The sequence below is a fragment of the Haliotis rubra genome, unplaced genomic scaffold (assembly GCF_003918875.1).
Source record: "Haliotis rubra isolate DU_JTF1 unplaced genomic scaffold, ASM391887v1 Scf546, whole genome shotgun sequence".
NCBI classification, from domain to species: Eukaryota; Metazoa; Mollusca; class Gastropoda; order Lepetellida; family Haliotidae; genus Haliotis; species Haliotis rubra.
Window position 1 is genome coordinate 433650 of NW_025767242.1, and position 26492 is coordinate 460141.

The 26492-nt window shown below is 41.3% G+C and overlaps 1 protein-coding gene across 1 annotated transcript; it reads right to left on the bottom strand.

Moving 5' to 3' along the window:
- Nucleotides 1-154: 154 nt before the first annotated feature.
- Nucleotides 155-14888, bottom strand: LOC124253600 (polycomb group RING finger protein 3-like). The gene is made up of 8 exons (XM_046687407.1): nt 14786-14888; nt 12129-12250; nt 11283-11379; nt 9230-9285; nt 8849-8914; nt 8093-8328; nt 2678-2758; nt 155-1511 (listed from the first exon to the last, which is right to left on the bottom strand). Exons 2-8 carry the CDS (start codon nt 12235-12237, stop codon nt 1464-1466), a joined length of 693 nt encoding a protein of 230 aa, XP_046543363.1. The 5' UTR covers nt 12238-12250; nt 14786-14888; the 3' UTR covers nt 155-1463.
- Nucleotides 14889-26492: the final 11604 nt, after the last annotated feature.

The following is a 26492-nucleotide window of genomic DNA, read 5'->3' on the forward strand; positions in this document are numbered from 1 at the left end:
GTCATAAGTCTATATTAAAGAATGGGAGTTACGACAATCTTAGCATTATGACTGTCATAAGTCTATGTTAAAGAATGGGAGTTACGATAATCTTAGAGCTATGACCATCATAAGTGTATGTTAAAGAATGGGAGTTACGATAATCTTATGAGTATCTAATTAAAAATGCAAAATATATTGTTGAAAATTTTTTTAGTTCCCTAATCAATGTGTTTGTGATTGGTGCCTGTAGGCTTCCGAAGCTATTAAACATTAATAACTGCTTATATTGTTTGAATTGTACCTGGGCAGTACTTACTGAAAATGTAAATGTGAATACTCTTTAGGCTGGTGTTCACTCTGTGGTTTCCTCTAAGGAGGATCTAGGTAAACAAGGTTCTTCTTTACACAATATGGTCCTTCCTCTGAACAGCCACCCTCACAGAAATATGAAGTCTGAGCAAACAATGTCAATACAACTATCTACACTGGCACAATATTCACTGATTCATTTTGGTTCTGTTTGCTCACCATTATGTGTCCAGCATATCACGAGATCACAATCAGACATGTTGTTGTAGGCCACACTGACCCAATGATCAGAGTGCCACAGCCACTGATGTCCATATCTGCCAGGCTGATGTCTTTATGGAATTGTCAACAGTGATACTGTCATGGTTAAATGAAATGGCCGCATTGGCCAAAATGATTCCCTGATCTCTTCCATCTAGTCACCCCTCACAACGATGATCCTCTCGGTACCCAGACAGGAGAAATGAAAAGCTTCCTCTTTGATATTTGATTAAAAGGGTTAACAATGACCGCTAAACCCAGATCAACAACCCTGTTTGATGTTGCTTGTGGATGGATTCACCGACCAGATGAGGTTTTATGGACCAAGGGGAGAGCACTAAGTTCAGTTCTGATCTAAATCAAGGGAGATAATTTTGACAGACCACTTCAGGATCAGCCAAGAATGTTGTTGCCTTACTTCACCTTGTATGTGTAATGACCCAAAAATATGTGAAAATAACTATTCCATTTGATAAGAGGGAAAATACTAATAGTCTAAAAACTTCCTTTTGTCAGAATAAGGTGGGTAGAGAAGCTTTACCCAGCTTTGCAGCATTTCATGAGTAATACTGTCAGAAGCCTAAAACATTGGCCTCACAAATCACACCCTTCCATGAGTTCAAGTTCAGCTGAATGCTGAGCCAGCAAAGTGTACCCCTCACAATCCAGAGAAAGATATTTTCCACGAATCTCCTCCTCAGTTGAGAGTTGATGGTTGAATGACGGGAACATTAGGACCAGTGAGGCTGCACTCCCCTTTCTGGAAGCCAGCCTTGTTTTACTTATTGAGTCAGGAAATGATGTGATAAAGCTATAGTCTTTGCAACCCTGGAAGAAACACCCCAGTTTGTAGGATCAGCCGCCAAGTTCGCTGCAGGTCAAACGTGAGGCCGTTCCTCCCAGTCGCATAGTCATAACTCCGTCATCCTCTGTCGGTAATGTAGAGTGAGGGGGGCATCCTGGAACACACACATTGCAAATTGACACATTAGGAATAAGATAGGCTTGTTTGTGGTTTAATGCCATACAATTTTCCAGCAAAATGACAGTGATAATTATCACTATTATCAATCTATTATTTATTTATCGTAAATAATCTAGCCTTGGGGAGTGTGAGTGAGTGAGTGAGATTAGTTTTAATAATGCCAAATAATGCAAACGACAGAGCAGACAGATGTAAATATATTCAAGGTGGTTCTTCAACATAATTCTAAAGATGTGTATATTTTGTTTGTTATTTCACGCCGCACTCAGCAATATTCCAGCTATATGGCGGAGGTCTGTAAATAATCCAGTCGGGACCAGACAATCCAGTGATCAACAGCATGAGCATTTATCTACACAATTGGGATACAATGACATATTTCTACCAGGTCAGCGAGACTGACCTCCTGATCCCGTTACTCGCCTCTTACGACAAGCCTGGGTTACTGAAGACCAATTCTAGCCCTGATCTTCACTGGTTAATCTAGCTTGGACCTGACAAACCAGTGTTGAGTAAATCATAATAATGACTAGTGATCTACTTCAAGAAGGTACCCTGACACACGTTTACAGTCGTAAGGTTTAACGCTGCAATTAGCAATTTTTCAACAAGATCACAGTGGAGGGCAATACAAATGGGCTTTACACCCATGTGGGGATCAAACCTGGGTCTTCAACGTGATGAGTGAACACTTCAACCACTAGGCTACTCAGCCACATCCACTTCACTGTGGTACCATGGCAGACTTTCAAAGTAATTAGAACTAAGATATAGTGAATAAATAATGTTTGTTTGTTGTTTAACGTTATACTCAGCAACACTTTAACCCTGTAAATATTGAGGTATCAAGCAGCTGGTACTAACAGCCGCCTGAGTGAGTGAGTGAGTGAGTTAGTTTGGTTTTATGCCGGTTTTAGCAATATTCCAGCAATATCACAGCAGGGGGACACCAGAAATGGGCTTCACACACTGTACCCATGTGGGGAATCGAACCTGGGTCTTCGGCATGATGAGCGAATGCTTTAACCACTAGGCTACCCTATCGCCCCCTAACAGCCTAGTGTGGATAACATCCGATGAACTGAAGTGCAGTTGTCTGAAGGGAGTGTACCTCCTATGGTGTGTAATAAATTCACTTACTTTTGATCTCCATCTCGTGACTGATACAAATTTTAATGTGTGATCTTTTCCAAGTAATTCTTCATTGCACAGTATATCAACCTGTAATAAAGAAGTTGTTAAAGTCAAACTATCCTCATACACTTATCTAAAAATAATTACCAGCATCATCCGATGAACTGAAGTGCAGGACATTTCATAATTTGGGAAAGAAACTAATAAATACTTGCTATTCGGAGGACAGTGAGAGTACAACGAAGTAAAACGATTGAGGACAGAGATGGAGAGGATTGAAGGTTGGAAGAATGGAGAGAGACATGAGAGAGGACAGGAGGGGGTATTATATGGATAAATAATATGTAAATGTCATTAAGAGATGCCAACCCCAAATTTGGGTATGAATTAGCTATTGTAAATATAAAAAACAAAACAAAAAACAATTAGTAATAATTACTTCACTACTAGTACAAGTGACGGTATTGTTTTGATGAAAATAAATAATCTTTCAAATTTAGTTCTTTCACTTCTTTTTAACTCTACAAATCCAGAAAATCTTTCTTCCAATCAGACTGACTGAGTTTAGTTTTACGCCGCTTTTAGCAATATTCCAGCAATATCACGGCGGGGGACACAAGAAATTGGCTTAACACATTGTGCCCATGTGGGGAATCGAACCCGGGTATTCGGCGTGACGAGCCAACGCTAGGTTACCCCGCCGCCCCTCTTCCAATCAGAAGCTTAAACAAGAGATTATTATCTCTATCAAATAGCATACAAACAAACATGTACATGATTCATGGCCAGTGATGATTTTCTCCCCAAATATTAAACATGACTACTTATTGTATTGACAGAAATTTGTTTATAACATAATATTTATACAAACCTGTAGAGGTTATTAATTCTTCGAAGAAAGTCCTCCTTGGGGTACATATAAGCATTAAAATGTCCATTTTAAAACCTACGACAGTTGTAACTATAATTTAATGAAAATATTTACAAAACAAAAAACACGTTTTTGTCTTGTGAGACCACCCCTACAGGACCCCTCAGGCCCCCCTACAGGCAAGAGCAGGTAACTCTAGCAATTAACCTCGCACCTCACTTTTCATGCTGAACGGATCAGACAGAATGAGGGGAGGCGGGTGGCCGTACCCCAAGGAGGACTTTCTTCAAAGAATTCATAACCTCTACAGGTTTGTATAATTATTTTTCAGAAGAAGTCCTCCTTGGGGTACATATAAGCATAAGACAGACTCCCAAAGACAATTAAGCTGGAAGTGGTATTCTGTCTGACAAAGTGATCCAATCGAAGTAACAATCTACAACCGCACAGAAATAGAAAATTACACTTACCTAGTCACCTGACCGCCAATGTCAATCAAGGCGGGGGCATGGCTAGGGTTAGGACCCGGATTGTCAAAGCCTATATGCCGATTGGCTTATCGGTGTCACACCCCCAGTAATAAACCCTAACTACCAACCTAAAGGTTGGAGGTGCATAGATACGGGGAACTCACCAAAACAAACTACTGTCCATAGCACACAGCTAGCCAAGCGTGGGAAAATGGAGAGTAAAAAGTAAGGCACTGATATACCAAAGTAGAACAGGAATAAAAACCACCACCAGATACCTTCACCGATTAAAAGGGGGAAGGAATAAACCCGACACTGAGTGTAAAACAGAGTACATCATCTGGAAAGCTAAATCGGCTTGAGATGTGCTACTCTGTCCACTGCGGAGAACCGTCTGGCCAAATTGAGCACGTTCACGAGAGTGTTTGTCCAACTGGTAATGACGGATGAACGTTGTCTGTGGTATACCCCTGGATAGATTCCCAGTGTCGGTCCACCACCGCAAGTGAGGAATAAGCCACTCCGGAGTTACTAGAATCGTCTTGTAGCTCTCCGAGTGAGACCACAGCTGCGCTAACGCTTGCTGAACCAGTCGCATCCTCAGACGTGCACGCCAAACTATGTCCACTGTCGCCGCCATGTTGCCTAGCAACTGAAGCCATGTTCGAGCTGAGGCCCTGGGGGACTGAAGGAATTGTAAAACAATCCTCTGGACTTTGGCAATGTGGCCCCGAGACAGAGAGACTAATCCCTGCTGTGTCTCGAATCTCGCTCCCAAGAAAACTAGATCCTGGGTCGGAACCAGTTCTGATTTCTTGAGGTTGATAATCCAACCCAACTTGGTGAGAGTATCCATCACTGTCTGTGTGGAATCCCGACTCAAGTGGGTGGCGAGTGCTCTGAGAAGCCAGTCGTCCAGGTACGGGTAACAAAAGTTGCCCTGTACCCTGGCAACTTGAGCTGGCACCAGCATGAGTTTTGTGAACACCCTTGGCGCCGTGGAGATGCCGAAGGGGAGCACACGAAACTGATAGCACTTCCCGTCGAAGGAAAACAGGAGGTATTTCCTGAACTTGGGGTGCATCGGGACATGGAGGTATGCGTCTTTGAGATCGATTGACGGAGCCAATCCTCTGCCTCTACCGACGAGATCACTGAGCGCAGTGTCTCCATCTTGAAAGACGGCACCTCAATCATGTCGTTCAGACCCTTTAGATTTAGAATGGGTCTGAAACCTCCGTCCTTCTTGGTAACCAGGAAATAAGTGGAGTAAAACCCCAGATTTTCCTGGCCCGTCGGAACCACCTCGATGGCTGCCTTGTCCAGCAACGACAGGACCTCGGCACGGAGTATATCCGCCATCTCCTGAGAAGTCCGCACTGAAGTGCAACGAATCCCGGAGAGAGGAGGAGGGCCTCGCTTCCACTGCGGCATATAGCCATCCCTGAGCGTGGACAGGACTCTCTCCCACTCCCGAAGGAACAGAGTTAGTCGGCCGCCGACAGGGACGTCGGGTAACAGGCAATGAATCCCGGCGGTTGGCAGTGTAACTACTGTGGCCGGACGACCACCTGCGGCAAAACAGTAGCGATACGATCACATACCTGCCGCAGAGACGGGCCAAGCGAGAGAAGCTACCTTCCCACGACTGTTCCCAACCGCCATCCTCCTCCATGGCTTCCTCCTCCAGCTCCTCTCGGTATCAAGAGTCACCTCCAAAGTCACGGAAGCAGGATCCACAGACAAGGACAACGGATCAAGAAGAGCCGAGGTGCCTGGCTCGACCGACCCTAGGCTCGAGGCCGAACCTAGTCGCTGAGGACCCAGGGAAGTGCCTGCCGTAACAGGATTCCCCTGAAAACTGAAAGGCACCGAGGTAACCGCAACGCCGGCACTCGAGTACCCACAGCTTGGGTTCCGGTTGCCAACGGTACGAGACCTGAAGGACCGGCACCAGTGAGCTGGACGGTACCGGAGCTGAGGCTCGGGTCAGACACAACTGCACCAACAGAGAGGCCGTCACCGGAACCGATTAGCTTGGAGGCAGAACCCGCCCCAAGCCTAAGCCGGAGGGGGTGCCTGACCCCGGAGCGCCACTAACCCCCGAATGGATACCGATCTCCTGTCGGAGACCGGATATCGCATCCAAGATAAGTCTGACTGACTGACTGAGTTTGGTTTTTACGCCGCTTTTAGCAATATTCCAGCAACATCACGGCTGGGGACACCAGAAATGGGATTCACACATTCGGCGTGACGAGCCAACGCTTTAACCATTAGGCTACCCCACCCCCCCTCCGAGATAAGTGAGTGAACCGAAGTCATCTGCTGCTGCAATATGGAGGACAAATCTGTTAACGTTAATGGTGCAACAGATGCAGAATCGGATTGTGCAGATGTAGAGGGGATAGGGGGAGAAGGGTGTTTCTCCATCGTCTTGGCCTGCTTATCCCCCCCATTAACAGCCGAAGAGGAAGAACTCTTTTGCCCTTAGAGGATTTGGAGGGTAGGTCCTTAGCCCATATGTCCCCACCCGCCTGCAGCAGATTGGTGTAAAACAACAAGTCGGCAGACCGACGCTTGATAGCCCTGGGAGAGAAAGCTTGACATTTCTCACCCCCCCGATCAACGTGAGGCTCTTCCGCAAGACAGCGAAGGCAAACTTCGTGAGTATCTGGGGCCAGTAAGTTTAGAGTGCCGCAAGAAAGGCAAGGCCGAAACTGTGACAAACAGAACCAGGTAATGGTAGCTGTTGTACAGCAAACATATGTACGCATCTGTAAGTACACAAGCAATAGCAAAGAGAAAACGCACGGGCGATAAAAATTTGCCAAAAGCTAAAGCAATTTAACCAACTTAACATGTATACATGAACAAGTGGAGAAAATGCAAGCTGCCTGTGTTTACATATATAGCGTAATATACAGCAAATACAACGTAATGCTTAAATGATCAACTCCGACTTACCTTAAATTCACTGAAAGCGAAATTAATTAGGCAAGCCTAGCTAATGGTAAACATATATACAACCGTCCTAGTTTTGTGAACGCCAAGCGCCACACAACAAGGAAAGAATGTAAGCCACCCGATCTTGCCTGCCATATGGCTGGAAATGGGAACCCGACTGGCAAAGTTACAACTATTTATGAATGAAAAGTTCAGCCTATAAATTCCATCTAGCACCCGTGCGGAAGAAAAGGAACCATACATACAGCAGGTGACTCTTTACCACTCATATCAGTAGGTAGAAGTAGCAAAACTTTGATGAACACACACACACATCTTTTGTAATGAACGACAGCATGAAAAGTGAGGTGCGAGGTTGACGGCTAGAGTTACCTGCTCTTGCCTGTAGGGGGCCCTGAGGGGTCATGTAGGGGTGGTCTCACAAGACAAAAATGCGTTTTTTGTTTTGTAGTTATTTGAATTAAAATATAGTTACAACTGTCATAGGTTTTAAAATGGACATTTTAATGCTTATATGTACTCCAAGGAGGACTTCTTCTGAAAAAGAATGTAATGATTTGGCCCAAATAATAATCGTTGGTGTCTCTGAGTAATAATACTCTTTAGTATGCAAATTCCAGTGAGTACGGCTTTCACTGTGTGGACTCGAAATGTGTTTCACACACTGTACAAAATCCATTCAGAGATTGGACAATCCATAGCTTTAACCACCAGTGACTATGATAATTTCTTTGCACCTGTTAGCCATATTCAAGTATTTTGTCAGCAAGGGATACCAGAAATGAACTTTATACATTGTACCCTTGTGGAAGTAGTGATGAGCAAATGCTTTTACAGCGTTCGAAATACCTGCCTGCCTTCCCGACCATCTGGGATTGGATATTTTCAACACGGACTGACAGATTCTCAAATTCACCTGCCTGACGGTCGGGTTAAAATTTAGACATGTATATGAAGACATTTTGTGGGCAGGTAAGTTTTGGTCAGGGCTGGCAAGTTTTACATCTAACCAGCCCTGTGGTCTGGCGGAATTTTATGGGAGTTTCACACCCTGGCTTTAACAACTCGGCTACCCAACCCCCTCGTGAACAGGAAGATTGAATATCCACTTACATCCTTGTATCTCTCCCGTGCATGGTAGACTTTGAGCGCTATGAACTTCTTGAGATGAGTGACGGTGGCCTGGGATGAAATGCGGATGTACTTCCTCTTCAGATTCTTCATGTGGTTGCCCTTACACTCCAGGCAAATGTTCACCTGCTCGTCACTACGGTGACAGTCCTGGTCCTCGTCTGGTGGCGGCAGGGTCTGACTCTTCTCAGGTTCTTGGTTTTCTTCACAATTTCCTGCTGGAAGTTCCAAAACAGGTAGTAAGAAATCAATGTTTGTTCTCACAAATGACCTCAGTTGCCATAAAAAAATGGAAATGAGTTAGTGAGTGAGTGAGATAGTAGCCAAATAATAGGAGAATTACTAGTATATTCATTTTAAACCCTGAAGTGACACTGAAATACAGATGCTTCAAAATAAATCCATCTACATCTCTTACTCTTTAAGTGTAAGTCAGTGAATGTCATTCTATAATACAGTCAGAAAGTGAGTGAGTGAGTGAGAGTGGAATCAGTGTACCCATCTATCATTTTTGGTAACCCAACACAATTTTGGGGGTTACTGTGCACAATGAATCCAATCTTAAAAACATCAACTGATCTATTCCAAATAGGAGGACAAGTACTTTTTCTCAATTGCTTCAGTTACGGTTGGCTAACTGAGTTTAGTTTTACGGCGCTTTCAGCAATATTCCAGCAATATCACGGCGGGGGACACCAGAAATGGGCTTCACAGCTTCAGTTACGAAAGTAGGATTACCTGGTGTAGAGTTAGGAGGGACCTTCCCTATCTTCTTGTAAAAGTCTTGCTGTCTCTTCATCTCCTCTGAAAACCGAACAAACTCATCAGAGATTCTCAACTCCCTGAGACACATACAAGGCTAAACTAAACAATGTACTCCCAGGAAGACATGCCTTCTACACAAAGTTTGACACCTATTCTCCGTCAGAAACCAACAGGTCGTCAAAATGAGGCTTCATATACATGTACTTGGTACACCATGATACACTGAATCTGTAAGTAGAAATTATGCATATCCTTTGTCATGCAACCACTGTGTAGGGTGGAACTCCTGTAATAACGATGTAAATATGTCACAAAAGGTACACAGATATAAAACGTCAAATTATGTGAACTTACTCTCTTGAAGGTTTGGGACCAGCTTGTACACAATGTCCTGCATCGTTCTGTCGAAGCTGAAATTTGAACACATTCTTTTCTTGGTGAAAGCGATCAACATAGCCCCCGAGTTTGTACTAGTCATGTGAAATGTAGAAAAGATGGGTAAATGATGTCAGACTGAGCCATCTACAAGTGTGAGAACTGTATAATATGTGTACCTTCAGTGGTTGAAAGTGTGAGCTATAATACAATGCACACAGCTGTGTGTAACGTGTGTGACATAGATGTACCTTGACCAGACGAGCCAGTGGTTGACAGCGTGAGCTAATATATAACACTCATAGCTGAGTGTAACATGTGTGACATAATTACCTCGACCAGAAGAGCCAGCGGTTGATAGTGTGAACTACTAAATAACACACACAGCTGTGTGTAACGTGTGTGACATAGATGTACCTTGACCAGACAAGCCAGTGGTTGATAGGGTGAGCTAATATATAACCCTAAGTGTAACGTATGTGACGTAATTACCTCGACCAGACGAGTCAGTGGTTGATAGCGTGAGCTACTATATAACCCTCAAAGCTGTGTGCAATGTGTGTGACATAATTACCTCAACCAGACGAGCCAGTGGTTGATAGTGTGAGCTACTATATAACCCTCAAAGCTGTGTGCAATGTGTGTGACATAATTACCTCAACCAGACTAGCCAGTGGTTGATAGTGTGAGCTACTATATAACCCTCAAAGCTGTGTGTAACGTGTGTGACATAATTACCTCGACCAGACGAGCCAGTGGTTGATAGTGTGGGCTACTTATATAACCTCATAGCTGTGTGCAATGTGTGACATATTTACCTAGACCAGACGAGTCAGTGGTTGATAGCGTGAGCTACTATATACCCCTCAAAGCTGTGTGTAACGTGTGACATAATTACCTCGACCAGACGAGCCAGTGGTTGATAGTGTGAGCTACTATATAACCCTCAAAGCTGTGTGTAACATGTGTGACATATTTACCTTGACCAGACGAGCCAGTGGTGGATAGCGTGAGCTACTATATAATGCACACAGCTGTGTGTAACGTGAATGACATAATTACCTTGACCAGACGAGCCAGTGGTTGATAGCGTGAGCTACTATATAACCCTCAAAGCTGTGTGCAATGTGTGTGACATAATTACCTCAACCAGATGAGCCAGTGGTTGATAGTGTGAGATACTATATAACCCTCAAAGCTGTGTGAAACGTGTGTGACATAATTACCTTGACCAGACGAGCCAGTGGTTGATAGCGTGAGCTACTATATAACCCTCAAAGCTGTGTGCAATGTGGGTGACATAATTACCTTGACCAGACGAGCCAGTGGTTGATAGCGTGAGCTACTATATAACCCTCAAAGCTGTGTGCAATGTGTGTGACATAATAACCTTGACCAGACGAGCCAGTGGTTGATAGCGTGAGCTACTATATAACCCTCAAAGCTGAGTCTAATGTGTGTGACATAATTACCTCGACCAGACGAGTCAGTGGTTGATAGCGTGAGCTATTATATAACCCTCAAAGCTGTGTGTAACATGTGTGACATAATTACCTCGACCAGACGAGCCAGTGGTTGATAGCGTAAGCTACTATATAACCTCAAAGCTGTGTGCAATGTGTGACATATTTACCTAGACCAGACGAGTCAGTGGTTGATAGCGTGAGCTACTATATAACCTCAAAGCTGTGTGTAACATGTGTGACATAATTACCTTGACCAGACGAGCCAGTGGTGGATAGTGTGAGCTACTATATAATGCACACAGCTGTGTGTAACGTGTATGACATAATTACCTTGACCAGAGTGAGTGAGTGGTTGATAGTGTGAGCTACAATACAACAGTCACACCTGTGTGTAACATTTATAACATAGCTATAGCCGGACCAGATCAGCTAGTGTTTGATATAGAGCTACAATACAATTGTCAAAGCCATGCGTATTGCACTGAAGACCTCATATCATGATACTTTACTGTATTGCTATATTGTTACACCACTGCTGGATACGTGATATAAATGACCATATTTACCTGATATAGTTGAGTGGATAGCTCTGGTGGATGACAAGCCTGCAGTCTGGGCAGGTGTTGTTCTCCTCCAGGTACCGCACCAAGCAGCTCTTGCAAACTGGAACAATCACATTGACTGTATTATAGCCAGGGCTGACAAATCATATTTTGTAGTCATTGACTTGTTGGAAATTTCAAAAGGAAGTCAAAATACTCAGTTTACAGGTGAGTGAGTTCTGCTGTGTCAGCAATATTACAGCTGTATGAATCTAAACAAGGCGAACTCGTGACTAAAAGTATTAGCAACAATCAATGGCATTAATGATTAAAACATAATCCCCATGTCAGTCTACTCCCCCTCCAAGAATGGCGTACCTGGGACCTATATCCTTCTTCACAAGCGATTACATATAAAAGTAATTTGTACATGCTCTAGTGAGTGATTGTTCATGCCATTTTGAACAGTATTCCTGGTCAGCTTTAAGTTAGGGAATGCCCACAGTGAAGCAGATCTCAGACTTTCTCTACATTGGTAAAACACAAGAGCATAGGCGTGGTCAAACCAGGTTTCTGGTCTGAACAAGGGGTGCAACACTGAACAATGAAAAACAGCACCTTAAATGACTTGGCCAATCATGCCCCCTTTGATTTAAGCCAACATTATTGCTCAGTGAAACATTTTAGGAAGATCAAAAATTTCTTGATCACACTTAATCTGTTAAACTGCATTAAATGCACATCTGATGCACACATTTATGCAGCAAATGTTCTAACGGGTTAGATTTGTAGGGGCAGTTACAAAACGTTACAAGGCAATGCCATTCATAATTACTTACAAAATAAAGTGTTACTTGATGATATACTTACATGTATGAAGACATTCTGTGATTGTCGTGGCATCAATCAGATACCCTGTACACAAACTACATGTGATGTGTTCATTGACTGTCTTCAGTCGTATTTTTTTTTCCATCATTTCGACAACTTCACTGCAATGAAATTAAAGTAAAAACTGTAACAGGATCTATGGTATAAAAGAATACAGTGCTGACTAATGGATTTCTTTATTCTTTCAATGGGACATTTTAGTATCTTGCTTGTGAAGACCCAAGCACCTGTACTGAAATGTTGCACTGAAAGAAAAAGGAATGCATAAATTTGTTTGATACATGAATGCAAACAGTTTTTGCCAGGCCAATTTCCAAATGGGCACATTTTCATTTCAGACATACCACAAGCGAGTATGGTTTTACGCCACTTTTAGCAATTTTCCAGCAACATCACAGCGGGGGAAAACAGAAAAGGGCTTCACACATTGTACCCATGTGGGGAATTGAACCCAGGCCTTCGGCTTGACAAGCAAACACTTTAACCACTAGGCTACCCCACACCGCCCACCCACCACGAGCACATAGGTGGGGTCAGTTAAAGTGGGTTTGGTAGCTGTGTTGTAAGTTTGGACCCCAGTCCTACTTTAACATGGCAAATACACTAAGAATCATAAGAATATCTATTTCAGCATGTCAAGCAGCATTTGAACTTTAATGCAACAATATTCCCAAATGACGGCAAAATGTACCTTGAGGCCTTGCAAAAATTTCCGTAATCTTGTATTTTTCTCCAGAAGACAACTGGCAAAAATGAGTTAACTCTGATCATGCTGATGTTGAATGGAAGAACTAAAACTATTCCCTTTACATGACCTGAGTTTGTGTCATAGGTACACAGTGATCATTACAATATATGTAAACAAATGTCAAATATTAGAGTACTTCTCAAATAAGAATGAGTGTATACATGAACTCTTACAAAATCAGCATGACACACTTCCAAGTGTAATAATTTCTTTTTAACCATTTCTTTTTTAAATCTGTTGACTGCCCTTTAAAAAATGCTGTGATTATGACCACCACTCAAATGATGTCAACAGTCTTGAGCCATGACATCAATTCTAGTGTGGTGATATTTTGACCTAAAATCAGTCACACTTAGAATCAAATGGCATCAACAGGATTGGCTAAATTCAGGAACTCCGAACATGGTTTGTTTTTCTTCATAGATTAGTACTCATTAAACAGGTAAAACCTCATACCATAAAAATCTTGATTACAGTGTTCAATTTTCAGCAAGAAGGGACATAATTCAAGACAAATTACACAACAGTGATAGAGATAAGGCTAAAATGGAGCATATTCTTACACTTTCAACACTATTCACCAATTTAACTGATATGGGCTTCAAACCATATTTGAATGTAACAGTGTTAAGATTATCATGATAGTAAGCATCAGCAAATGATTTGAAACATTTGACAAATTAGAACATTCCAACTAAACATTTCATCACCAACTGCATTACTATATACTCTCTTCTCTAATAATAATTTGATCATATCCCAGTGTTTACTGGTAAACTGTGACTAGAAGTACTCAAGCTCTAAAGACATATCCATAGGTGAGACAGTAATTACCATGTGATAATATTAAGCATGGCTCCAAGTAGCTCTTTATACATATTTTAATAATGGCCTTTTCATCATGTTCATGAATATGTTTTGGAATCTCTCCAATTTCGAAAATGATTATCAGTCAGAACTTTTTAAAGTTTTGAACCCTGACAAATTAGAGAGCCTTTGAGTTAACCAATAGTAAAATAAACATATAAAGAACATGAACAGGCAATACTGGTAAAAATGATGCAATTCTAGTGTGTTTGGTAAGTCAAGTAGAACCAATTTAATACAAACTTAACACCCTCAGGCCAGGTAAGCAGTAGGGGGGGCCAACACTGTTCAGCTTAAATCCCCTCTACATAGCTCACAACAATTAAATTCCCATAGTTAATTCAATTAGTGGTCCAATTAGTTACTTCAGACTGATACAGTGATAGACACTAATAGCCATTAATACACAATGTTTTGCCAGAAATCAGTACTTTAATTTAGCATTATTTCTGTCAGTGAATGGAGTTATTGATAGTTTAATTTAAGTGTATTTTTTATTTTGGTCATAAAGTCAATACAATTGATCAACACTTCAATTTTTTATGAATCAAAACACTGACTATCATGCTGTATTAAACCAGTATATGTTAGAATACACAGTTTCTTGTAGTCATCATATTGTTTCATCTTCTTAAAGAGGACAACATTCATAAACTACGTCAGAAGATCTTATTTACTTGAATCAATCACCGGAACATCGTCAGCATTCTCGTAAGAATTCATAAGAAAATTATTTTGAAACACCTCATGCTATTCTCTACAAATATGTGAATTTATCATGTTCGCGTTCAGAACCTATCAGACATACCTAAGGAAACATCAAATATATGAAATCGTCAAAAAGAGGGGAAGCGAGGGATATTTCATGTACTGTCACGAAATTAGGAGACGTAGTGCACTTAAGCTGCATAAATTGCAGGGGAAACAATGGGTTGTAAGACTTTCGGCCCTGATCAAAACGCTCATTCGTGCCTTGGTCATAGTTTTTCATTCGAAATAGACTGTTTCAATGTTAACCTACCTGCTGATATCTTTCTACGGTGCCTTCAGTGACCAGACATATTGCGATAATCACAAATGTCAGTCAAAAATCTGCCTCGATCGTCCATGTTTAGAGCTGTAGCAGGCAAGGCAATGAGAGGTGCTTGTTGATTGGCTAAATCAACACTAGACCGGCCAATCAGATGTCTCCTAATATTTATCCAACTTGTTGGCCCCTCCAGGGGCTGTGGCTATGTACCCGACGTCGTGTATATAATGCTCTTATATACACGACAAGACGATGTCGTGTATATAACACTCTTATATACACGACAAGACGATGTCGTGTATATATGTCTGTTATATCCACGACAACCCTTTTATCGTTTGTTATGATGCTGTCATTCTCACGACAACTAATTAAGTATATTTTAACCTCAGGATATATTTATGAGAAATTATAACTGAGTAAAAGTAATTCCATGATGACATATTAATTTATAATAAAGAACTTTGTTGCGCACCACCCAGTGTCGATTCAAATTTAGTGTCTTAAAATATTGAAGTTATGTTATATGTGATATAAGTGTAATATATTGTCGCAGTTCTATTATGAGACTTTATAAAATGAATTTATTACAATTTATACATAATACGACACATATATATAATAACTCGCCAGGATTATAAAGAAATTAATTTTTACAGAACTATTTCGTGCTGCGAATTTATAAATTCATAAATAAAATCTAACACAAACTAAGTTCATTCATCGCATGTATACCAGTTTTATTTTCAATATATTTGTACATGCGCGTTAATTGACGGAAAGATATCCTCGTAAATATTTATTGTTGTATTTGGCCTTTGGAACAAAATTCTGTAGGGCAGCAGGTGACATCATTTGCTTGATAACGGCGTTAGTAGCTACACCGAAACGTCGCTCATATTATATTAAAGAAGTTGTATATCCATAGAACTCTCCTCGTTGTTCAGGTGACTAAAGTACTGTCGGAAATGCTAGAATGCTTTTTGACTTTTATGTAAAACTCAGAGATCTTACAGTTACGTAAATAACAAATATCAATTTATGAAACATCTACCTAATGTAGACCGAGAGAATAAATTTTGAGACATTCCCTAAAATGTGTTTTACATATGAAAATATCAAAACGTAGAAAAATAAGGGGTAGTGGAACGTTATTTGATACAAACATTAACCGCCTGTGTTATGTCATCAGCATGCACGGTATCGACAGGTGAATTGACACCTGAGCACAAGCTAGGGTGAGGGGTCATCTCAATACATTTTTTTCTTCATAATGTTGAATATGTGTACGTATAGTATATGTATTGGTTATGTAAGGGATTATGTGATATCCACATTTCGCACACCAACAACACCTATATATATATTTATATATGTGTTGTGTGTTTGTTTTGAAATAAACATACGAATTATTGTGCATGAGAAAGAATCCCATCACTTGTGTTATTTTGTCGATTGATTGTAGAAATGTGCAACGTTTTAATAAACGTTTTGCATGTTGACAACAGTATATTTCTTCGCAAAAATATGGATGTAATTCGGTCAATTTAATCCAGTTGTGAACATTGGCCAAAGATTTAACGAAGTCACTGGTATAGCTTCTTTAGAACAGATATTGTCAGCGATGAGATCTGGCTTTGTCGAAGTAGAAACGGATGAGCAATGATAACTTTTTATCTTCTTTGTTTGTCAGTGTATGAAAATAATCAATTAATCAAAGTAAATTTATGATGGCTGTGTGAACGAGACTTAAACTTGATGCAAGTACAAATTAAATCAACTATAACAGACATTGGAATGAAGACCAGTAGAACACTTAATCCGAATCTGACGAGTCTGAATCCGTGTCCTCATGCACTGGGATCACAACAGGTGTGACAACACTGATGTCCACTCCGTCACGTTGACGGTATTGGCGTTCAATGTCAAGGACGTGGTCCTCTGCCTTCTGCCACACTGCAGGGGTTATCCTGCTAACCGGTGCATGGATCAACTACTTCACTTGAGAGAGCTTGAAGGTATTGATGTTCCTCGAACGAACCCTTTACAGTTTGCCCAGACAAGTTCGATAGGGTTCAGTTCACAATGCCTCACAGGTGAACGTAACACAAACCGTGAGCAGCCACCGTGTTGAGCAGCCAGCATCAGCTGTATCGGCCCTGTACTGAATGGGCTTCCTGTGTGATGCGGATCTTCCATCACAGCTGTATCTTTGTGTCTGTCGGTCTGTAGTGAACACATGAAGACACGATGTGATGGAAATCCTCAAAGCATCGTCTTCTTCAGGCTCACTTCATTGTACGGTGTGATGCTACATGGTTCTTGTTGACCCAAGTTTCATCCAGGTAAACTATCTGGAAGCCAAGGGCACCTGCCACAGTAAGAGGATCTCATGGACACAATAGAATCTTCATCACCAGGGCATGTTTGAAAGTCATGGAGGGCAAAATAAAGACGTTGAACTGAATCTCTGATATGGAGGTGGAATCTTCTTCTCATAAAGTTTGTATTGTGAAAGTTGAGTCACGAAGCGTACACATTCAAGAATTGTATGTTCTTCTCTATTCTTCATCACGGTGAATGTGTTCTTACTTCTTCATCAATTAGGAACAAACAAACTATATATATATGTACATGTTGAAACAACAACAGTATAACAAAGGAAGCCAGTAGTTAATTGGTGGATGGACAAGTGGAAGCCAGGGATTGTTAATCCAGGCATGATTGATAAGAAAGACAAATAGAAGCCAGGGGGGTATCTTTCTTGTCAAAGTTGTCAAGGATGGTTTTACGTCCCGGTTTTGCTTTTGAGACGGTCCCTGTCTTGTCTGATTTGTTTACAATATTGTAAACTTGTTGGTAAGACATACCTACAGTTCTACAAGTTCTGTAATAAACCCTTTCTAAACTAACCCTCTGTCTTTCTCAAACACAAAAAACTTATAAACCTTTGCTACAATCGACTGCAAATCGTTGGCCATAGTGAACGCTGTGATAAAGATGTGCATGCATGACGGGAAACTTATTTATTAAGACCTAACATTTATATTCATTATTCTTCAATGAAGAAACGATAATTAAGTCAAGTACCACAAACATTCAACATTTATTTGTTTAAGAAAAACGTTAATTTATATTTTTGCACCACCTGTATTATTAGCATAAATTTAAAGACTATTTCAGATTTCTCATGTTAAACTCTGTTGTATTGGTACCAAATTCTCTCCTGTTAACTGCCCTTAAAATGTATGGGAATGTTAAATCGATTGAAATAAAAATTAGGTAAACTATAGGCGAGTTGATATATTGACAACATAGTACATTTATCACCTTTATCAAAGTATTAAGGCTAAAAAGCATTTTTCTAGCATTTCCGACAGTACTTTAGTTATGTGTTTGGAGATAAAACTCTACAAGGCAGCGGCGACCTCTATATGTGTTAGAAAAACATTTTTTACAAAGTAGCGGGTACCTGTGTGTGTTAAAGAGATGAAACTCTACAAGGCAGCGGCGACCTCTATATGTGTTAGAAAATCAATTTTTACAAAGTAGCGGGTACCTGTGTGCGTTAAAGAGATGAAACTCTACAAGGCAGCGGCGACCTCTATATGTGTTAGAAAATCAATTTTTACAAAGTAGCGGGTACCTGTGTGTGTTAAAGAGATGAAACTCTACAAGGCAGCGGCGACCTCTATATGTGTTAGAAAATCAATTTTTACAAAGTAGCGGGTACCTGTGTGTGTTAAAGAGATGAAACTCTACAAGGCAGCGGCTACCTCTATATATTTTAAGAGATAAAAGTCAACAAGGCAGCGGGTACCTGTGTATTTTAGGAAATAAAACTCCACAAGGTAGCGGAAGGTAGCGGTTACCTCTATGTATGATGCAAAGTATAACAAGGCGCAAACAGAGTGTGTGCAGATTTTAGTGTATCGTATGTAAATATATACTCTCCCAAAAAAGAAACGCATCATGAAAATAGCAATTTCATGTAGCAATGAATTCAAACGTGATTCATTTTACAAAAGGTTTTGCTCTGTTTATGAGTCCTATGGTGTTTATGTTTTGAAACATCACAACAAAACGCACCATCCGTAAAATACCCGTATTTAACAGCATGATTTTCAATTTCGGCGTGTAGTGTCACAGAATACACAATTCACATGCAATGTACGTGAAACTTGAGGATCAGATAGTCTCAATGATGGGTATAAAAGGTTGATCGCTGTCTGTCGATTATTCACTGTATTTGGAATATTGTTGACGAACGCAAAATGCCACGTCTAGGTGAAGCCAACCGTCATATCGCCATTGGTTTGCTTGAAGCTGGCCAGTCTCAACGTGCAGTTGCCCGACGCATGAATGTTCACAAAAGCACCATTTCACGGCTCTGGGAGAGATATCGCCGGCAGAATGCGGTAGCAGATGCCCCTCGTAGTGGGCGACCTCGAGCGACCACTGCGGCGCAGGATCGCTACATCCGGGTACATCACCTGCGTCATCGAACAGCTACGGAGACCAGTACCGCTCGACAAATACCCGGATTGAGGAGGCTTTCTGCACAGACCGTCAGGAACAGGTTGAGAGAGGCTGGTTTACGTGCCAGAAGACCTTATTTTGGCCCTGTGCTTCGACAACAACATCGTCGACATCGAGTTCAATGGTGCACCAACGTTCAGGCCTGGAACCTACCGAATTGGAGTAGAATCTGGTTCAGTCATGAATCACGATTTCTATTGGAACGACGCGATGGAAGAATGCGGGTGTACAGACGTCGACGTGAACGTTTCGCCGACGCTTGCGTTCCCCAGGTGGACCGATTCGGCAGGGGAAGTGTTATGATGTGGGGGGAAAAATCACCTGCCGTAGGAGAAGTGATTTGGTGATGATCCGGGGCAACCTGACAGCTCAACGGTACTGTGGCGAAATCCTACGCCCACACCTCCTTCCAATCATTGATCGCCAGAGGGAGTTGTTTCAACAGGACAATGCCAGGCCCCACACAGCACGTCACACTAGAGACTTCCTCCAGAACCACAACATCAATGTGCTCCCCTGGCCCTCAAGATCACCGGACTCAAACCCGATAGAACATCTGTGGATGCCCTGGACAGACGGGTGCGACGCCGTAACCCTCAGCCCCAGACACTTCAGCAACTCGCACAGGCACTACAGGCAGAGTGGGCTGCGATTGGGCAACACGAGATTCTGAGACTTATTCGTTCGATGCCGAGGCGATGCCGTGCAGGTCTGATGCCCACGGTGGTCACACGAGGTATTGACTTCAGCGCCACCACACGTCTCCATGTGACACTTAAACTGACTTTCCTCGAGTTGGTGCCAAAGACGTATAAGTCTGCATTCCCAGTGTGCAATTTCGCTATATTTCATTGACTCATAAAGCCTACAAGATGTTTCAAAATAAACATAAAAATACTCAGCGCAGCGGGTACCTGTGTGTATTAGGAGATAAACTGTACAAGGCAGCGGGCACCTTTGTGTGTTAGAATATAAAACTCTTCAACGCAGCGGGTACCTGTGTGTATTAGGAGATAACCTGTACAAGGCAGCGGGCACCTTTGTGTATTAGAATATATGTACAAGGCAGCGGGCACCTTTGTGTGTTAGAATATAAAACTCTTCAACGCAGCGGGTACCTGTGTGTATTAGGAGATAACCTGTACAAGGCAGCGGGCACCTTTGTGTATTAGAATATAAAACTCTTCAACGCAGCGGGTACCTGTGTGTATTAGGAGATAAACTGTACAAGGCAGCGGGCACCTTTGTGTGTTAGAATATAAAACTCTTCAACGCAGCGGGTACCTTTGTGTGTATTAGGAGATAAAACTGTACGAGGCAGCGGGTACCTGTGTGTATTAGGAGATAAACTGTACGAGGCAGCGGGCACCTTTGTGTGTTAGAATATAAAACTCCTCAACGCAGCGGGTACCTTAGACTAAGGCTTAGTCTCTGAATATATATAATTTTGATAGTAACAAACAAGCCCATTTATATTGAAAAGGAGCCCTAGGGAGACCAGAGATTCAAACCTGAGGAAATCTAGACTTGCTTTATTTATGGCTTTAGCACTGCAGAGAGGGCTTTGCAGTACCTGTGTGTATTAGGAGATAAACTGTACAAGGCAGCGGGTACCTATGTGTGTTAGAATATAAAACTCTTCAACGCAGCGGGTACCTGTGAGTATTAGGAGATAAACTGTACGAGGCAGCGGACACGTTTGTGTGTTAGAATATAAAACTCCTCAACGCAGGCGTTACAATTATGCTGTTCGGTACCTTTTAGAGTTGATCTCTAAGTGAAAGACGAATGACAGCAAATGACGAATGGCAAAGATATTTTATAAATGAAAATGATATTCACGAAGAAATGATATTTTAGCATTTTTTTCGATTAAGTAACATTACAAAATGTGGGTGTGGGTTCGAATCCCGGATGGGACAAAACCCCAAAAGTACTAGAATATGTACTTTACTAAGAAAGTGTAATCCCAAATATAACATATGTTACATTTGACCACTTTCTAAAATGGCATTGTGTTTTTCAGAAAGTGTAATCCCAAATATAACATACGTTACATTTGACCACTTTCTAAAATGGCATTGTGTATTTCAGAAAGTGTAATCCCAAATATAACATACGTTACATAAGTAACATTAAGTTATTCTTTAGAGTTAATGATTTGTCGTGTAAACGATATTAAATTATCCACATGCTGAACTACAATACAGTAATTTTTTGGAGTATATTTTTCTCCTTCATCAAGTGAATGAAAAACTAGGAAGCAGGTAGCTATGTAAGTACACGTGAAACAACAAGTGATAGGATAACAACAGTGTGTGTGTGTGTACAGTGGGGCAGTTATAACAAGTGAAGCTATGCAGGTGGGGCTGATTGGTATTGGCAATTAACAAATAATCACCCCAAGCAATAATAGTGAATGAATGAATGAATGAATTGTTTATTAACGTGTCACGCATAAAATTACAAGGTATACACACAATAAATATACAAAGGTAAAATAAATTATGCAGGGCCTCAATAGGCCGAAGAGACACGGTATAAAACTGTAAAATATAACTTATTTCAATAAGATAAAATAACCGTACAGTACGATGTATATATAAGGTACATAAAATTGTAAAAATATTTAATAAAATAATGACTAGATAGAATTAATTGAAATATTCTTAAAACATTTATGACGATAAAACATCTTAAAACACATTAAACCTAAGTTAGATAAGAAAGCAGTAGAAGATAACAAGAAATTAAATTTAAAATCTAAAGTATTACAAGTAAAAGATGTGTTAGGTGATCTGACAAGTCCCACGCGCTAGGCATGTAGGGTCCCTGGTCACGGTTGATTGCTGGCTGGGATCTCCTAATGGCTATGGCCTCTTTTAGCGTCCTTTGACGGCTGTTGAGGGGCCGGAGAGTTCCATTATGTATGTGTCCCCGGCTCGCGACAAGGGATCATGTATAGCAGAGACCATATAATAGTCTATTATATGGTCTCTGTGTATAGACATCCTTTGGGGTTGGGGTTTAAGCTGCTGGTGCCTCTGTCACTGTCCTGAAGGAGGGTCTTGATACCCGGTAGTCTTGCCGCTGGAGAAGGCGACATCTATGTTGGCTTTATTTTCACCAGGTGGGAAATCTGATGGATGAGAGGGCCTTGGCAGGGAATGGTGATTCTGCCAGTGGGTGGAAGGGCAGGTTTGGGTCTTGGCTTTGAAGTCTTGGGGGTCTTGTTGATATTTTTCCCGTAATCATTCTAGACTTCAGTTGGGCTTCTATTAAATGTATACTCTCGGGTCTGGGAGACAGACTATACTGAATGATTTTAGTTTTAAGCCCCACGGCAGCAATATTCCAGCTATATGGCGGCGGTCTGTAAATAATAATAATGCAGTTTATTTGTAGAGCGTTAGATTCCATGCACTAGTGCATGATCAAAGTGCTACAAATTTGTTTAGCAGGAATGTGCAAATAATCGAGCCTGGACCAGGCAATCCAGTGACCAACAGTATGAGCACCGATCTACGCAACTGAGATACGATGACATGTGTCAACCAAGTCATCGAGCCTGACCACCCGATCCCGTTAGTCGCCTCTTACGACAAGCATAGGTTACTGAATATCATTTCTAACCGGGATCTTCACGGGTTAAAGAATATACTAATTCCAGAATTATAATGACAACGAAAGTGAATAAATTATTCAGAAGAGCCTGTCTATTTTCCTGTTAAATGCTCATTTGAAACTGACACACACTCAACGCAACTATTCACGGGGTGGTGGGAGAAACTGGCTAAAGCGCCAGGCTAGTGATCCAGCGAGCTTGAGGTGTAGGGATCGAGCCCACCTGTGACTGGGTGTAAAATCCTTGGAGTCAACTTTGTGTCCAGACTCTTTCAGCGTTGTCACAACCCCAGTGTACAGTACACAACCCTGTGCACTTAAAAGAACCCACGAATCCGTTGGTATATGACCAGATGGTGGCCACATGAATACGTGCAAACACCTAGTTGCGGGTACAGCAACGTGCAGAAAACTTGGACAAAGTACTGTGACTATGTGTCCAAGTCCACCCAGCTGTGAATGGGTACCTCGTAAGGATGGGAAAGCCACAATAACTCGGTGCGCCTAGTGGCTGCAAGAGTTGTATGATCCCCAGGGAGTTAAGATTGATGAGAGAGAGAGAGATTTTATTTACGTCTCACCCCGTTACAATATACATTATAAAAACATCAATACACGGGCCACTCCGTACAGAGTTATGAGAGACGATATATGTACAAGTATTTACAAATGATAAAAACTGAATATTCTCGATAAAACCTAATTGGTACATGTTACTGATATAAAACATATTTTCTCTTTTTCAAAATACTATGGCAGGGTTTGGCACTTTCAGAACATTCATTAGATAAGATAAAAGCAGTTTTCCGAATATTGTATATATTCATAAAATCCGGACAAATTCTACGACAATTATCAATAAGATTCTTTCGCTCGACACTGTACACTGGACAATCAAGTAACACGTGTCATTCGTCCTCAATTACATTCACACAATTAAAACATGTTCTCTCTGGTAGAGGAATATTGGCATATCTGCCCAGTTCAATATTGATTGGTGCTGTGCCACATCTAAATTTTGCTAATGCACTTCTATGTGTTCGTGGGATGCTATGACAGACATACAATGCTGGAGTAAAACATGTCTTAAAAGTAGAACACAATCTCAGCTTATTACCTCCCTTTCGGCACGGACCTTGTGGCTGTAAAATACTTTCTCTCCACTGCGTGACATGCCTTTGATACAACACAGCTCGTACCTCTGACGCAATAAAATGTATATTAAAACAGTTATTCACAGGGATAAAATGGGCTAGTCCCAATTCCGACAACTTAGTATGCGGATGTTTAAATTGCGCTTACGGCGGATCGCCCATCGATCACTCCATAAAAATATTTCTGTGGTAATACGACTAAAATGCAGGTTACATAAACGTTTATAAAATCTTACAGTACTTCCCCACTGGCGTACAACTGGGGGGTGTCCATGCCATTTCACCATTGACAGCCTGATTTGGGGCATACTTTTTTAAGCCCTTATAGGTAGAAACGCATAGCACGATGTTGGACAGCATTGATACAAGACATACTATAAGAGCCCCATGTACATGAACCATAGTCCAGCATGGACCAAACCATTGTATCATACAGTTTAGTGAACGTAGCATATTCCATTCCACCAAGCAATTTGTATTTAGATATCAAAAGGCCAAGCGCCCTCCTGCCAAATTAGCTGCAGATTTTGCCATCCTGTGAGAAGCAAACCTAAGTAACAGTAATTCTCAACAGTTTCTAAAACACTCTCTCCACACATAAATATGATACTTGTTTTTGGTACAGTCTGTGATCTAAAGTTAATTACTTTCGATTTTGCACTGTTGCACTGTTTCTGTTTGAAACACACCAGCTATGTAAGCAGTCGAGTAGGATATTAAGATCTTCTTCCTTCTCAGCCAACAAAATGATATCATCCGCATATGCCAGAATTCCCACTGTATTATTATCTATAGATACACCTATATTGAGAGCGTCTATTGTGCGTAGGGGCGGTGGGGTAGCCTAGTGGTTAAAGCGTCCGCTCGTGACACTGAAGACCCGGGTTCGAATCCCCACATGGGTACAATGTGTGAAGCCCATTTCAGGTGTCCCCCGACGTGATGTTGCTGGAATATTGCTAAAAGCGGCGTAAAACTAACCTCAGTCAGTCAGTCAGTCTATTGTGCGTAACAAACCATCAATATACAGGTTAAACAGGAGAGGCGAGAGCAAACAGCCTTGTTTCAAACCGCATGTAACATTGCAAAAGGGTGTCAGAAGACCGTTAAGTCGGATACAGCACTGTACATCTCTATACAAGGATAAAAGAGATTTTAGCTTACTGCCTTTTATGCCTTTGTTTTTGAGTTTCTCCCACAACACGTTTCGATCTATGCAATCATAGACCTGTCTAAAATCAATAAAAGCGACATATGTAGATTTCTTCATCCTTTTGCGTGTTTCTATAATGGAGGTGACACTATATACATGTTCTTGCGTGGATCTACCCTTCCTGAACCCGTTCTGAGAGTCACTAACTAGCTGGTTATTTTCTGCAAAAGAGGTGAGTCTGTCATTGAGTATACCACAGTACAGTGGTACTTTAGACATATGTGCATAAATACATTGTACGAAGTAAGCGCTTCAATTAATCAATAATATGTCTCAATATTATTATGTCCATCCATTACGTCCAATCATTATTGTTCATTATTGTTCATGTTTCTGATGGGAGCGGGCGGTAATAAGTTACATAACTTGTGCCCAATCCATTTCAGCACTGAATAAAATATGTTCAAACAAACACGGTACAGTTTGTAACAAGAACTTGCAAGGTTGATGCCTCTGTAAGCCAGGGGGTCTCTGGGGTCGTCAGTCGATGATTTAGGTATGGGTGTTATGACGCTCTTCACCCACATTGGTGGAACTATGCCATAGAGAGAACACTGATTAAAAAGTCTATGAAAGAACATCAAAGTGTTGTCATCCTTCAGTACTTCTGTTGGGATCTCGTCTAGGCCAGGTGATTTACCTCCCTTTGCAGATAGCACTACTTGCCTCACCTCATCAATAGATATAGGTTGGTTCAGTTCACTATCCGGATCACCCTCAAGACAGGGAGATCGATCAGGGTTCACACTAACATTACAATTTAAAAGATTAGAATACGCTGATTTCCAGGTGTTTAAAACAGTCTCCTTATCTGTGCAGATAGACCCGTCTTCCAAACGCACCTCCATAGGAATCTGTTTCTTTCTCTCGTGCCCCACTCCAACCTTACCAATTGTTTTCCAAAATTCACCCGAATTATTTTCACATAGTTTATCTAGGTTTTAAATTATTTTAATCTGAGAGTCTCTCTTGGCTTTTTTAACCCGTCTGTCGAAGTATTTACGCTTCTTAATATACACGTGTTTAAAAAGTCTCCTCTGTACACCTTTGCATTTACACCACTGCTTCTCAGCTCTGCACATTTCATTCCATAACTCAGATAGTTCATTAGTCCACCATTCCTTTCGACTTCTTCGTCTCTTGTTACTACGGACTCCACCAACTAATA